At 41.6% G+C, this 14555-nt stretch overlaps 1 protein-coding gene across 1 annotated transcript in view; it reads right to left on the reverse strand.

The window, feature by feature from the left end:
- The window catches only part of SNX9 (sorting nexin 9), a 92839-nt gene extending 78643 nt beyond the window's left edge, over positions 1-14196 (reverse strand). Inside the window, 3 exon segments of the mRNA XM_082475558.1 lie at positions 13921-13947; positions 13949-14118; positions 14121-14196. Of these exon segments, the coding sequence (XP_082331684.1) occupies positions 13921-13947; positions 13949-14118; positions 14121-14181 (258 nt within the window). The 5' untranslated portion in view covers positions 14182-14196.
- Positions 14197-14555: the final 359 nt, after the last annotated feature.

Here is a 14555-nt window from a genome sequence, read left to right on the forward strand (position 1 = left end):
ATTCCTAATGGTCCAACAGTTTCTGGCCCATGATAGGGGCTCAACGATTTACTGAAGGTAACAAAATAACACAATGATCTACCACATGAGGATCCAATGAGATGTACTATCTGTGACCTCAGTAAACAGATCTGCTAAACACATGTAGTCGTTTTATAACATAGACTTTCCAGCAATGCCAAGGTGCTTTTTAATCTCATTCTTTTGTCCTCTACACCTCTAACATTCTGCCTTGTTTTTATCTTGTTTTCATGTATGAAAGGTAATTTACCAGAATAAACAAGGCACACTGAGGCAATGGCAGAAAGAATCAAACTCAAATTGCCAGACACCCAGATTTGGAAAAGTAGGTTAAAGTTTGGGATAAGTAAGAAGCAGATAGAAAGTTCATCACCTCCGCAAGAGTAACTTGAAATTAGAGAAACTTGTTACAACTCCCTGAACACAGTTAAGGTAGACCTTAGATCTTGGGGTCTAACAGGTCCCAGTTTATAGTTTATTTTTATAATAATACAAATAACACCATCCAACCATAGCTACTATCCCCTGTTGTAAAGTCAGACATATTGGTAAGCCCTTTACATAAATTTTTACTTACTCCTTGAGATAATCTGGTAGAGATAATATTTTTGAAATGTTATTTTTTCATTTTCAGGGTTTTTTTTCCCCTTATCTTTTCTCCCACCTCCCCAACCCGAACCAGCAGTGCCCACTGTGTCCACTGTCCCAGGAGAGGCTATGACATGAAAGAACACTGTAAAGGGTTCTTGGCTGTGAGTTCCAAAGGCCCTGAGAATGGAGAGAACTCTGGGCTCCAGACAGAAAGCACTGGTGAGAAATACTGCAATGGGGAGACACAGCGCGGCCTCTGTTTCTCCCACCCCCACCTCCACTCTCAAAGCCTGGACCAGAGGACCTGAGCTGGGGGAAAAGACAGTGGGGGAGTGCAGAGCGGAGGCCAGAGGCAATGGCGAGACCTGGAGAGAGCCCTCAGCCCGGTGCCAGAACCCCAGTGAAACAACAAATCGACAGAAGGGGACAGAGCTTGTACTGCATTAGGATGGAACGTGTCTGGGTTTTGCAGCTTTGTGCCCCACTAGAGCAGGACAACAGCAAAATGGCTCCGGTTCCCTCAGGCACAGCGAGGGAGTGGGACAGAACTCCCCACCTGAGGGTGCAGACTGCCGGGGAGGTGGCTGGAGGGCAAGACACGACCCTCCGCCCAAGGCATTATGTAAGGATCCCCACCTTCAAGTTATACCTAACCCTGGGCACGAGGAGGAGGCGGTGAGCTGCAGGTTACAGCTGACTTTCCCAGTAGGGTAAGGACATAATTCGTTGTAAATTGTTACAGAAAAATGAAATTCTGTTTTTTGGCCCTACCTGGATTGTGCAATGGAAATCACACCTGAGTTCCTATTATTACTTGTATTTTACAGATGAGGAAAACGAAGCATTAAGTAACTTTCCGAAGTGATAACAGTTGGATTTGATTGGGATTTGAACCCAGACTCCCAATCCTCTCTGCTATTCCACCACTACTGCACTGAAATACATAAATTTCATAATCACATAGAACTAATTTTTTCATTCATTGCATCTCTAATAGAAGACATGACAAAATTTCTTTTCCAAATGTAAAATTCAAGGCAAATCAAACAGCAATAACGGAACTGTAATAGCTTTTATGTAATAGCTAACTTCGATCATAGAAGAATGCCAACAACCTCAAGATCAATTCATTACATACATACATATGTCGCCCCACAAACAACAGTAAACATATAAAAGTACAATGTATTGAGAAATACTTAATGCCAAAGAGGTAGTATGAAGTCATTAGCATTTTGAAATGTATCTGTATTTTATTACTAACAAAATCTACATATATTTTAAAAACAGTATTGCAAATATGAGGAAGATAAGCAGTCTGTAACAATGTTTGCTCATTTAGATTTAAAGATCCCCTGAAAATTCACCAGCTGGGAATCTCTAATCTAGAATAAACTCTAGGTGTTGCAAGCCAGGCACATGAAACACTCCAAATACTTTAACTGAACTGCTAACGGGGAAATCAAAAGGAGCAGATCCGTTTTAACCATTCGCAGACGCTGTGTCCAAGGCCACAGGGATTTAGAAGGAGCCACGTCACAGAAACATTATCTACATGGCACGTGTTGTTCACTGGTTCCCAAAAGTGGCTTAGTGTCTAGTCCCAGATAAAATTTTAGATCACAACTAGGCATACTGGAAATGTATGCCTCTTTGAAATGTACTTTCTGTCCTGCAAGGGCAGTAACTTCGATAAGGAACTGTTTAAAAGACCTCAAACTAAATGTGCCCTCACTTAGGTAACACTACTCCCTCATCTCAAGCAGAGAAATGATCTTCTACACTATGACTGACGTCTGCCACAGTAATTAACTAGTTCTTATTTTTACATAAGTTTTTCAAACTGTGGCCTCTTTACTGACATAAACTCAGTTTTACTCTTAAGTTTCCAATGACAGTAAATGCAGCAAAATAGACGAAAGGGTCTCATTTCCAACCCTAGATTCTGTGCCATCAACTGGACATAGCATGTACTTCTACCACAGCAACGAGAACTCTGAACTGAACAGATGAAAGTGCCTGTTTCCCCCATTAGACTATAAATTCTTTCAGAGTAGAAATATGTGTGCACTGTTCACTTACAGTATTTATAAGTTCTGGAGAGAGACTGTTGAATGAAAAAACATGCTTTTGATTTTTGGTAGCATACTTAACATTTCCCATAAATAACCCTTGATATTTATGTATAATAATATTCTGATGTTAACCACAGAATGTGAAAATCAAATGTATTCCTTCCATAACTAATAGTGTATGCCATTTATAGACCAACAAAAAGACTCTGAATGGTATAAATGCCAACAAGGATTTCAAAATATTTTTCTACACTGTTCATATATAGACATACATTAATTCTTATTGATAGTGCATAGGCAAGTTACATGAATACAGGCTATTTTCTAAAGCACACCCTTGCCTTCATACATATGAGTCCTAGATCAACTTAATTATTCAAAGGTAGGTTCTTCTAGTTTAGGGACTATATTCACTGTTTTCTCTGGCTTTAAAAACATCTTGTCATTTTAACTTCTTTGAGGCATCTAAGTGGGCAAACAGGAAAGTTTAATCTGGTGAAATTTAAATTCATTGAAATTAAGTATAGGTGCATACCACACAAGTAAGATAAAAAACTGGATTTACACAAATATCATAGATTATCTCAATTACAAAATAATTAAAAAACAGGATTCTTTTACATAGTAATCCCCCCTAGTGAATTAACATTGTTCTCATTATACAACCACTTTAGGAACATGTGATACAAAGCACATAAGTCTGGACTGATTACTGTGAACTATAATGATATTCAAAATTGTACGGCATGTTTTCTGGCTAACCAAAAAGCAACAGGAAAAGTAATAACGAGTCACAGTCACCTCACCACCGTAATAATCAGACTCTACTAGATTAAGCCATTTTGCACATAACACAAATAACCAATCAATACAACACTGAAAACCACAAGTTGATGAGAAGCTTAACAGTTTTTGAGAATACCAACTTTTAAAATTTTCCGCATTGAGCTTCCCTGGTGGCGCAGTGGTTGAGAATCTGCCTGCCAATGCAGGGGACACGGGTTCGAGCCCCGGTCTGGGAAGATCCCACATGCCGCGGAGCAACTGGGCCCGTGAGCCACAACTACTGAGCCTGTGCATCTGGAGCCTGTGCTCCGCTGCAAGAGAGGCCGTAATAATGAGAGGCCCGCGCACAACGATGAAGAGTGGCCCCCACTTGCCGCAACTAGAGAAAGCCCTCGCACAGAAACGAAGACCCAACACAGCCATAAATAAATAAATAAATAAATAAATAAATAAACCCAAAAAGTTAAAAAAAAAAAAAATTTTTCCACATCACTTGAACTCAGTTAGATTAGAATACTTTAAGCAAGAATGAAGCATTCACTGCACACAGTGTGTTAGAGCCCACCCATTTTACAGTCCACAGATTCCAGAGATGAACCTAGGACAGAACCCAGGTTCTTACTCTCTTTTTCAATCTCCTGCAACATTGGTTCTCGAAGTGCAGTCCCTAGACTAGCAGCCTCAGCATCACCTTGAAACTGGCAGAAATGCATGTTCCGGCCCCACCTCCTGAACTAGAGACTCAGGAACTGCACAGCAATTGTGATTTAACGAGCTCTCCAGGTGGGGGACTGTGGTGCAGCTGGGGTACCTCAGCTCTACCATCAATGCCTAAACTCGGGAAACGTGATCACCACTCATAAAATAGTTATGCACTTTAGTAAGAGTCCAATTTCTCTCTTAGATGGAAGCTTATTACCACTGCCATCATCTTCTTTATAGCAGAGATTCCTAACGAGTCAGAGAAGAGGGGAGTTTGGGGGAAAATATTTCGTACTCAAATTTTAGAGAACAACCATCTATCACTTGTTAAATACAAACTACAGGAAAAGCATGGGATGTTTTTACTTATCACAAAGGGGAATGGGTTTTAAAAAACTATAAATATAGTAGTAAAGACCAGAACCAGAAGTAGCTTTAAATATTAGAATTTTAAAAAACAATCTCCATATTTTTTGGTATCATCATGGCTTTAAATGATTAAGATGGATCAATCTGACGTAACTACAGATCTCAGCAGTCTAAAGCCTATCGATTTCCTAGGTTTTTTTGGTTGTAAGAAATTGAATATACTTATTGGTAATGGCAATCACGAGACAAAGTAAGTCTGACACATCAACAAAAAGGCTGTAAAATCTTAAATTCAACTCCTGACTTTAAAATCTTATGAAGGTGGGGAAAGTACAAGAGTGACGAAACTGCTGCTGACTCACGAAGGAGTCCCCTGAGCTCCTGGGGGAACGCGCGCAGAGAGGCAGGTAAAACATAAATGTGTTTAAAAAGAGCAATTTTCAAGAACTCCAGGTTCAGTGCTGGTTATTATTCGGTAAGTTTTTAGGTATTTTTAAAAGTTTAAGAAACATACTTTTTCTCCTTTGGAAGAAGAAAATATGGTGCTGAGGGAAGAAAAATAAATTTTAAGTTTCTATTTGTAATACTGAATAGCATTTTTCTATTAAAGTGCCATTTACTATGTATAAGCATTAATTAAAACCTTTTTTTCATCTTAGCGTAATTCAAAACAAATTAACAGAAGATGGATAAATTTGGGAGTCTGCTTTAGAGGCCTGGCTAATGACCATAAGTTTTTAAGTTTAAAAAAATTAACTTGTTTTCTTCCTTATTACAAAAGCAATAAATATTCATTACTCAAAATCTTGAGAATATAAAACAGGCTTAAAGATGAAAAAGAAGTTCCTAAGTGTGAGATAGACAACTACTATTAACACACAAATTTACATTTTTAAGTCCTCTTCTGTGAATTTGCATTAGAAATACATTAAAACTGGCATTTAACTGGTACATTTTAAATAGCTCATTAATTTTTGAATGTCTACTCTCTTAGGCAAGGATCCAAATCTTAGCCTTACTTCCAGCGTAAGAGAAGCACATCGGGACCGCTAAAACTGTCTGCCAAACTGATTATCTGGGATCCTACAAGACAAAGTCTGGACTTGCAGACTGTCAAGATGTACAATGTATTTTTTAAATGACTGACGTGATCAAATAAGGGTTAAAATTCACTCAGTGAATTAAAGAGAAAAATATACATTTCAAGACTCAGCTCCTTGGAAAGCCCTGCTGGCTTGAGAAGCTGCAGCAGGAGCCCCCTGCGCCCTGCAGCAGGCCTACCCTCCGCTAGAACAACAGAGCTTCAGGGTAAGGACAGGCCTTTCAGACTGACACCCCAACGTGGAGGAGAAGACCCGGCACTGAGCTCATGCGACACTCACATGAAGCGGTCGGTGAACGATGATGGGTAACGGTTCCCAGAACAAAGTGCATTTTTCGCCTAGTTAACGAATGTCTAAAGTCCCATGTCCCTTTGACTTACATGTCCCCCGTGACACAAAGAGGTGACTTCTGAATCCTGCCTCTGCAGGTAATACTACTTACTCTATGACTCAGTTTTCAGATGCTAAAAATAGCTTAGAAAAATTGAGTCATACTGAATAACATCCTCAAGCACTGTATTTACAACACCTAAAAATGAATAAGATGGGCTAAATCTATCACGTGTTTTTGATAATCAAAGGGGGAGAAAAAAGAAAAATACCAATTGGAAACTGAAATGCCCAGCCTGTTAGTTCGATGGCTTAAGGTCTGGTTTCAACTAAAATGCATAACAACTTTGCTTTTCCTCCTTTTTCCCTCCAAAAAACAGATTAACACTTTGTGTGGAGATATTCCATTCCTTCACTTTACAGTCTGTTATAAAGATGCTCTGACTTGGATTTTGTTCCGGCATGCGTGGCAGGCTGATACCATGAACCACCACCAGACTGAAACACTGAAGTGCTGAATAAAATATTAAAAGCAAAGACACACCCAAGCACACAAACACCTTTTAACACACACTGCTGACTCAGCACAAAAGGAAAGGATCTAGAGAGGTCAGAGGACATGAGAGCAGAAACCCTGGGAGGAAAATGTTGAGACAGGATTCCACCCCAGCAGTCTCCTCTATGCCCTGGAGAGCCTGAGTTTGGGTCCTGCTCTGCAGGCTGTCCTGGAGGAGGCAGGAGGTGACAGATGAACACTCCTGTATTAAGCTCAAAGCTGGACCCCAAAAGGACCTCAACATAAGGAAAAAAGAACCCACTGTACAGAAGGGAACAGCAAGGAAACCTGTCTCACCTTTGACCGAGAGTAGTAGAATAAGGGAGATTTCCCCTGAGATCTGAGGTCCATATTTATGCTACAGAGTATGGCTGGAAAAACATTAAGCCAGGAATTAAAGTTACAGTGATCCCAAGGATGTAGTGTCCCCAAGAGACTGGCATAAGCAAAGACAAATTCTCTGTGGACGAATATAACTCAATTTAGGGATCAAAACCCTTAGATGAAGTTCCAAGGAAAATGAGCAACTCACAGAAGAAAATAAAATCACAAAACACACAAGAAAACAAGGCACCATGAGTGAGAATGAGCGGAAATGACTGCTGAATTAGACCTCAGATATTAGAACTAACAGACACAAACAATCAATGTTTAATATGCTTAAGAGAAGCTTAAAAATATGAGCAATTAGAGAATATAAAGAATGATCAAGCAGATTTGAAACAAAACCAAATAACATAATTTCTAAAAATAGAATATAATTGAAAATTAGATGGATAAAAGAACAGATTAGGCCCAACTAAAGAAAGAATAGTAAACTGAAGGTAGGAGTCAAAGAAATTATCTAGAATGCAGCACAAAGAAAACACGGCAGATTGAAAGTTAGAAAGTTAGATGTCTGCTGGACCTTTTCATGCTAATTAGGGTTCCAGAAAGAGAGAACAGGGAAGAGGCAATATTCATGAAATACAATCACTGGGAATTTTCTACAACTGCACTCCCCACTATGATAGCCAGCAGCCACGTGTGACTATTTAAACTAAAATTAAAAACACAGTTCCTCAGTCACACTAACCACACTGCAAGTTCTCCTTAGCCATGCGTGGCAGGTGGCTACCACACGGGACTGCACAGATGTAGGATATTTCCATCATCACAGGAAGTTTACGGAACTGCACTGGTGCAGAAGTACTGAAACACCCATCCTAAAATCCAAGCTGCCCATAAATCCCAGGCTATATAAATAAAATCCACACATGAACACACTAAGGTGAAACTGCAAAATACTAAAGACACAGGGAAGGTCTTAAAAACAGGCAGAGGGAAGAATCAGACTATTCAGGAACAATATTAGATGGCTGACTTGTGAGCAGTAACTCTGAAAGACGGTAGGAAACAGGGGAAATAACAGAACTCCATACCTGGAAAACTATCTTTCAAGCACAGGGCAAAACACATTTTCATATAAGAGATTTACCAACAAAAAACTCTCCTTAATGGAAATTCCAAAGAATTCATTTAAGGCAAAAGAAAAATTATCCCAGAAAGAACTGAAATGTAAAAAGGAATAGTAAGCAAAGATATGGTAAAAGTTGATTAAATCTAAGTAAACATTAACTGTATAAAAAACAAAAATAATGTCTAATTTGTGGTAGAAAAGACAGAATGAAAATCCTGGGCAGTAACTGTGTTGGGAGAGATGACTGGAGCTGAGCTTCTTAAGGTCCCTGTAATCTAGGAGGAGGGTAATGATACTGAGGACTTCTGGACTTTAACGTACAAATAGTAACGTATACGCTTAGGACAACCAGTTGAAAAAAGTGACATACAGGCATACCTCCTTTTATTTGCTTTGCATTATTGCACTTTGCAGATACTGCAATGTTTACAAATTGAAGGTCTGTGGCAACCCTGAGCAGAGCAAGTCCACTAACACACCATTTTTCCCACAGTACCTGCTCACTTCGTGTCTCTGTCACCTTTTGGTAATTCTCCCAATACTACAAACTTTTTCATTATTATTATATATGTTATGGTGACCAGCAAACTTTGGTGTTACTACTGTGACTCTTAACATTTTTATCAATAAAGTACTATTTAATCAAGGTATATACATTGTTTTATAGACATAATGCTATTGCACACTTAACAGACTACCATATAGTGTAAACATCACTTTCAAACGCACTGGGGGGCAAAAAGTCCGTGCGACTTGCTTTACTGCAGTAGTCTGGAACCAACCCACAACATCTCCGAGGTATGCCTGTAAGGAATAAACCTACTAAAAAGTTGAGGGGCGGCGGGGAGGGGAATCCTCAGTGAATCTATAAGATGGTAGCCAGAAATCCAAACACATCAATAAACACAAATAAAGCAAACAAAACCCTCTAGCCACAAAGATTGCCAAGCAAGATGAAAAGGTAAAATTCAGTTACAGGCTTTTATATACCAGGAAAATATTTACCAAAAGAAAGCTAGTGAAACCACATTAACTTTTAGACAGAACTGTCTTTAAGAAAAAATGTACTATAAAGAGGGTAATTTCATAATGATAAAAAGTTCAGTTCACCTGGAAGATAATACTAATCCTAACCCTAGAGAAATTTTTTAAGTCCACCATTTTAACACCTCTGTCAAGTAGACCAAAAGACATTAAGATACAACAGATCAAATAGAATTATTAAGGATACAGATGGGAACAGCATAGTTAATAAGTTTGTATGGACATATACAGAAAACATGCATACATTGATTAGGGAATACATACACTGATTAGGGAATACATACATTGATTAGGGAATACATACATTCTTTTTATGCACAGGTGGAACATTTATAAAAACTGACTATATACTGGGTACAAAGTTAGCCTCAACAAATTTTCAGGTACGGTTATTAGTAACAATCAGACTCCCTGATCATGATGAAATTAAGTTTGAAATCATTAACAAAAAGATAAATAGAAAAACCCTATACTTTTGGAAATTAAACACATTTCTAACAATTCATGGGTTAAAGATAACTCTTTTTAAAATCTCAGAAGTATGAAGTTTGTTCCAATTACCTTAAAACATAACCAATTTCTCATGTAATAATTAGTAAAGCTGATTTATTTAAAAAACATTGCCAATAACTGAGCTGTAGATGTCTATTTTCCATTGTGCATGCACACTTCTAAAAAATTTTTACTAAAATGCACAATTAAAAGAAACAAGCTTACAGGTGGAGCTAAATAGTTTTAACAGCCACCTATCTCAATGGAAAATCTTTTTGCTCTTTCAAACTGTAGAGGGAGGAATCGAGACAAGAAAATTCAACATTCATTCATGGAATAACAGTTTATCAAGAGCCTGGTCTGTGCCTGTCACAGAAGATACACAGAGGAGCAAACACACAGGCCATCCTCCTGGGGCTGACAGCACCCTAAAGGAGACAGCCACTGGGCAGAGAAACACATGTAAAACGGCAGTCTGCACGTATGATGTGACCCTGTAACAGGGGTCGGGGAGATCAGAAAGCTTTCTGTAGGAAGTAATGCTTTGAGCTGAGACATAATGTGTAAAAGAAGGTACGTAGGGGAAAAGGCCAGAGAACAGCATTCCAGAAAAGAGGAACAGCATATGCAAAGTTACAAAGTTTTTGGTGGGCAATCAGAGTAAAAAACTAATTACAGGGCTTCCCTGGTGGCGCAGTGGTTGAGAGTCTGCCTGCCAATGCAGGGGACATGGGTTCGAGCCCTGGTCTGGGAAGATCCCACATGCCGCGGAGCAACTGGGCCCCTGAGCCACAACTACTGAGCCTGCGCGTCTGGAGCCTGTGCTCCGCAACAAGAGAGGCCGCGACAGTGAGAGGCCCGCGCACCGCGATGAAGAGTGGCCCCCACTCGTTGCAACTAGAGAAAGCCCTCGCACAGAAATGAAGACCCAACACAGCCAAAAATAAATTAATTAATTTATAAAAAAGTTAATAAAAAAAACTAATTACATTTTCAGATGGTCAATACAGAAGCAGGGTATAGTAGAAAACTTCACAAAATTTTATATGCTTTCTCATCTATTCTTTCTTTAATAAGAAATCGGTTGACGTTCCTACTGTCATAGAATTTTTCTGTGATTACAGAAATACTGTCTAGATATTCTATTTATGAAGACACTTTAAAAAAATATTACTGTTAAGCTAAACTGAATGGTTACCATTTTCCATACTGTTAAAAAAAACTATCAAAAACAACTTAATCTTTAAGACACTTTAGAAAGATATTTCTACTCTTTTCTTCAATAAACCTCTTCAAAACAGAGGTTTTTGCTCAGGAGAGACTACAAAGTATGCTTTCTAAACTCTTCTCGCTAATGTATATCATGGAACAGTCCTGAGCAATTCACTCATTTCCCTACCGCTAATTTCAACATTCCACACTCACTTCATTCAACCAGACAAGCACTATAACACAAATATACAACTTTAGACATCGGAGATGGAAAGAAAAGTTAAAAAAAAAAAAAAGCATCAGGGACTCCTAGAATCTGGTTCTAATGATTACTCCTAAAAGTGACTACATAAGCGCAAAAGGATTTAAATTAGTTACCAAAGGTTAACTGTGACATGGAAATTACACCTAAATTATATAGCTATGGATTAACTTCGTTAACTAGTTTTTTCATGTCCCTTTTGCTATATCCAGGCCAAAAAAAAAAGAATTCCTTTCCCAAGACTTAATAAATAAATAAATAATTTATTCCTAAGTCCACCATATGACTGTGTAAAAATATAACCTGGAGTTCCTATTAGAAGTCAAGGCTACACACTCATATTAGGCTTTTGTTGTATTTACTAAATGAGACAAGACTGGGACTCAAAGCGAATTCAGCATTCTCCTGAGTAATGATTAGAAACAAAGAACAGATAATTTCTTTAAAATGTGCAGTTACTGATTAACTTTCTTTGGCAGTGAAGAACTACCTAATTCATTTTTCTTCTAAAAGGTCATTTCTTTCTATTGTGAATATACCAGTGCAGTTTTTTAAAAAGGATGATAGTTCAAAGATAACTGCATCTTAAGAAAATATGTAAGAGCAATACATAAGAAAATTATATCTGAAGAGAACTGAAGGTATTTTCTGGTCAATTCAAAGGGAAACCCAACAAACACTACATAAAATATCCAGATATTGTATTTATTTCTTATCACTTAATGCTTGTAGCAGGAGCCTGAGTGCCATAGGAGTCTTCAATTTTAAAAAAAGTTAGATGTTATTACTTACTATATGTATATCCTCTCTTACTAAAAAGTACCTACCCGATTAAATTAAAGGAAAGAAAAAACCCCAAACTACTCAGATGTTGGTAAGGGCATGGGTGGGAAGTGGGGGGTGGGTGTGTAACAAAACAAGGACAAATTTACTCTCTGGGAACAATTTAAAAAATGAGACTTTGGTTTGATGTAAGAATCATCAGGAAGTAGGAAAACCAGAGAACTGAGGAAGGTTCCTATATAAGTGCTTCTCTGCTCTTCCTTTTTTTTTTTTAAAACAGAAGTGGTTTGTCACAATGTAAACATGGAAAGGAGTACTGTGTGGAATAGTCATTGGAAAGGTGAAAGAAACCAAGACTCAGAATTACTGGAATTTGCCTTCGGAGGGGTAGACAATAAAGTAGGAAGTGCTTACACACGCTTTAAGGCTTGTGCTTAGTGAGGACAGACGCAATTCAAGTTTAGTACAAGAACTATTCTCCTTTCTAATTTTATAGAAAAACTAAGTTCAGGTTTAAGTATCAGATAAAATTTTCATTAAATATACCAGCACTAGTTGCTAAGCTGGGTCCCACTTAAAAGACAGTATATCTAACATGCATCGGTAGATCACGGTGCAAAATACCAAAACGCTGACCACCTCTGAATAGGTATCGACCACAACAGCTTTTAAGGTTGCAAGATGAGTATAAAATAGGACGTGTAACTGGTAATTTCTGGAATGTTTGGCAACAAACCTCAAAATCAAATTTCCTTAGAAATGCCTGGCTTAAGTTTTGTTTTTAAAAAGATCAACACAAAATGATATATGCTAAAAAGGTAGCAAAGTTCTATCACACCTAATATAAACCAAGGAAGAGCGCAGCCAATAATATATTAACAAGAAGGTAATTATTTCAGTAACAGCAGGCAACAGGTTCCCTGAAGAATCTCCACTTTTTAAAAAAATAAACACTACACCTAGGCAGATACAGAACACAAAATTTCACGGACTGAAATATCAATCTGATCTTTCAAAGGGATTTGAAATTTCTCAGTTTTCAAAGTTCTCTTTCTACCAAAAACAAAAACCCAACAACAACAATCTAAGGTTTTCACCAACCCAAGAGAAGCTTCGAGGTTTCAAAAGTAAATATGGTAGAGGGTGCTGATGTTTATAAAGGGGACACTACTAAAACTATTTGCAAACATCAATCAAATAAAAAAGTCAACTCAAACCCCATCCCTGGCTCGTGGAGGAGAGCGTGGCCTTCCCATTACTAGGTGACATCTAGAACTAAAGAAAACGCCCCACCCCAGGGAGAGGGAGATGGAGGCTCCTGCAGACTCAGGTAGCAAAGGGTGACCGCTAATTCCACCGACAATACTGTAAAATAAGCAAATCACCACTCCTGGCCAATTACCAAGCGCGAGTCAAAGTTCCACCACGTAATTCGGGCCTGGACCTTTTTTTAAGCAAACACGTAATTGAAAGCAGAGTCATTTCCCTCTTTGCATTTTATTCATGCTGGAAATAACATTCAAACCAAAAAGGTAGCAAAACAAAAGAAAAAAACAGGAAAACTGAGGGAAGTGGAGGAGCGGGGCGTTCCACTGGCGTTTTCCCTCCCCGGGAACCCTCGTTCACAGGCCTGGATTTTAAATTCTCAGTCCTCCCCGGCGGGGGTCGGGCCCCCGAAAGCGGCCCGTGGCGCCGGGGTCCCACCCTCTGCGGAAGGAGGGGACGCTGCTCCCGCAGCGGCCGGACGCGCGGGGAGGTGAGGAGTGGACTCCACTCGGGAAAGAGTCGGGGCTCCCGGCGGTCAGGCGGCTCCTCGGAGCGGGCGCCGGGGCTGCGGGAACTTCTCCTCTCTCTCCCGGCGGCCGCGGCCCACGCTCAGGCGCAAACTTTGCAGACGGAGCCGCGAGCGGCCGGGGTCCCGCCCCGAGACCCTCCCGCGCCGCCAGCCGAGCCCCCGGCCCGAGCCCCGGCCACCCGCCCGCTCCGCGTAACCCGAGCCCTGCGGGGGCCGGGTGGGCCCCGGCGCGACCCCTCGGCCTCCCCGGCGGCGCCGCCGCCCGCGCCCCCGGGCCCGACCCTCCCCGCGCCGCTGCTGGGCCGAGCGGCCGGCCGGGCCTGGGCCGCGCGCCCCTCACCTTGGTGGCCATGGCGGGCGGATCCCTGGCCCGGGACGGCCGGCTCCTCTCCCGCGCCGCGTCTGTCGGCCCGAGTCGGCCGGACGAGGGCGAAGGCGGCGGCGGTTACGGCTGGGCCCCGGCGCGGCGGCGGCGGCGGCGGCGGCGGCTCCGCCTGGGCCCCGAGTCTCGGCTCTGGGCGACTCCAGCCGCCGCCCGCTCCTCCAGTTCCTGAAACTCCCCGGCTGCGCGGCCCCCGCCCCCGCCGGCCGAGCCTCCCATTTACCGCGGCGTGCGCGGCGCGGCCGGCGGAAGCGCGCCCGGTGCCCTCGGCCGGCCCGGCCTCCTCTCCCACTTTCCGCCCCCGCCCGGAGCCTCCGCCCCGGGCCGCGCCTCCGGGCGCTCTTTGTTGCAGCACTCCGGGCCGCGTCCGCGAGTGGCGGCCGGGGCCGGGGGTCGGCGGCCGGGTCACGGCCCCCGGCCGCTTCCCGCCTGGCCGCCCGTGGGGACGGTGAAGGGGACTGGGGACACGCTTTGAGGGAACGCCTGCCCGGGGAGCCGAGTCCCGACCGCCTCCAGCCGTCCGCCGCGGCTGAAGTTTCGGTGCGAGATGCACGGGGGTGCGACCAGAGCTCTGCGTCCCCCGGCGGGCACGA

Source organism: Balaenoptera physalus (genome assembly GCF_965194825.1).
Source record: "Balaenoptera physalus genome assembly, chromosome: 9".
Lineage (NCBI taxonomy): Eukaryota > Metazoa > Chordata > Mammalia > Artiodactyla > Balaenopteridae > Balaenoptera > Balaenoptera physalus.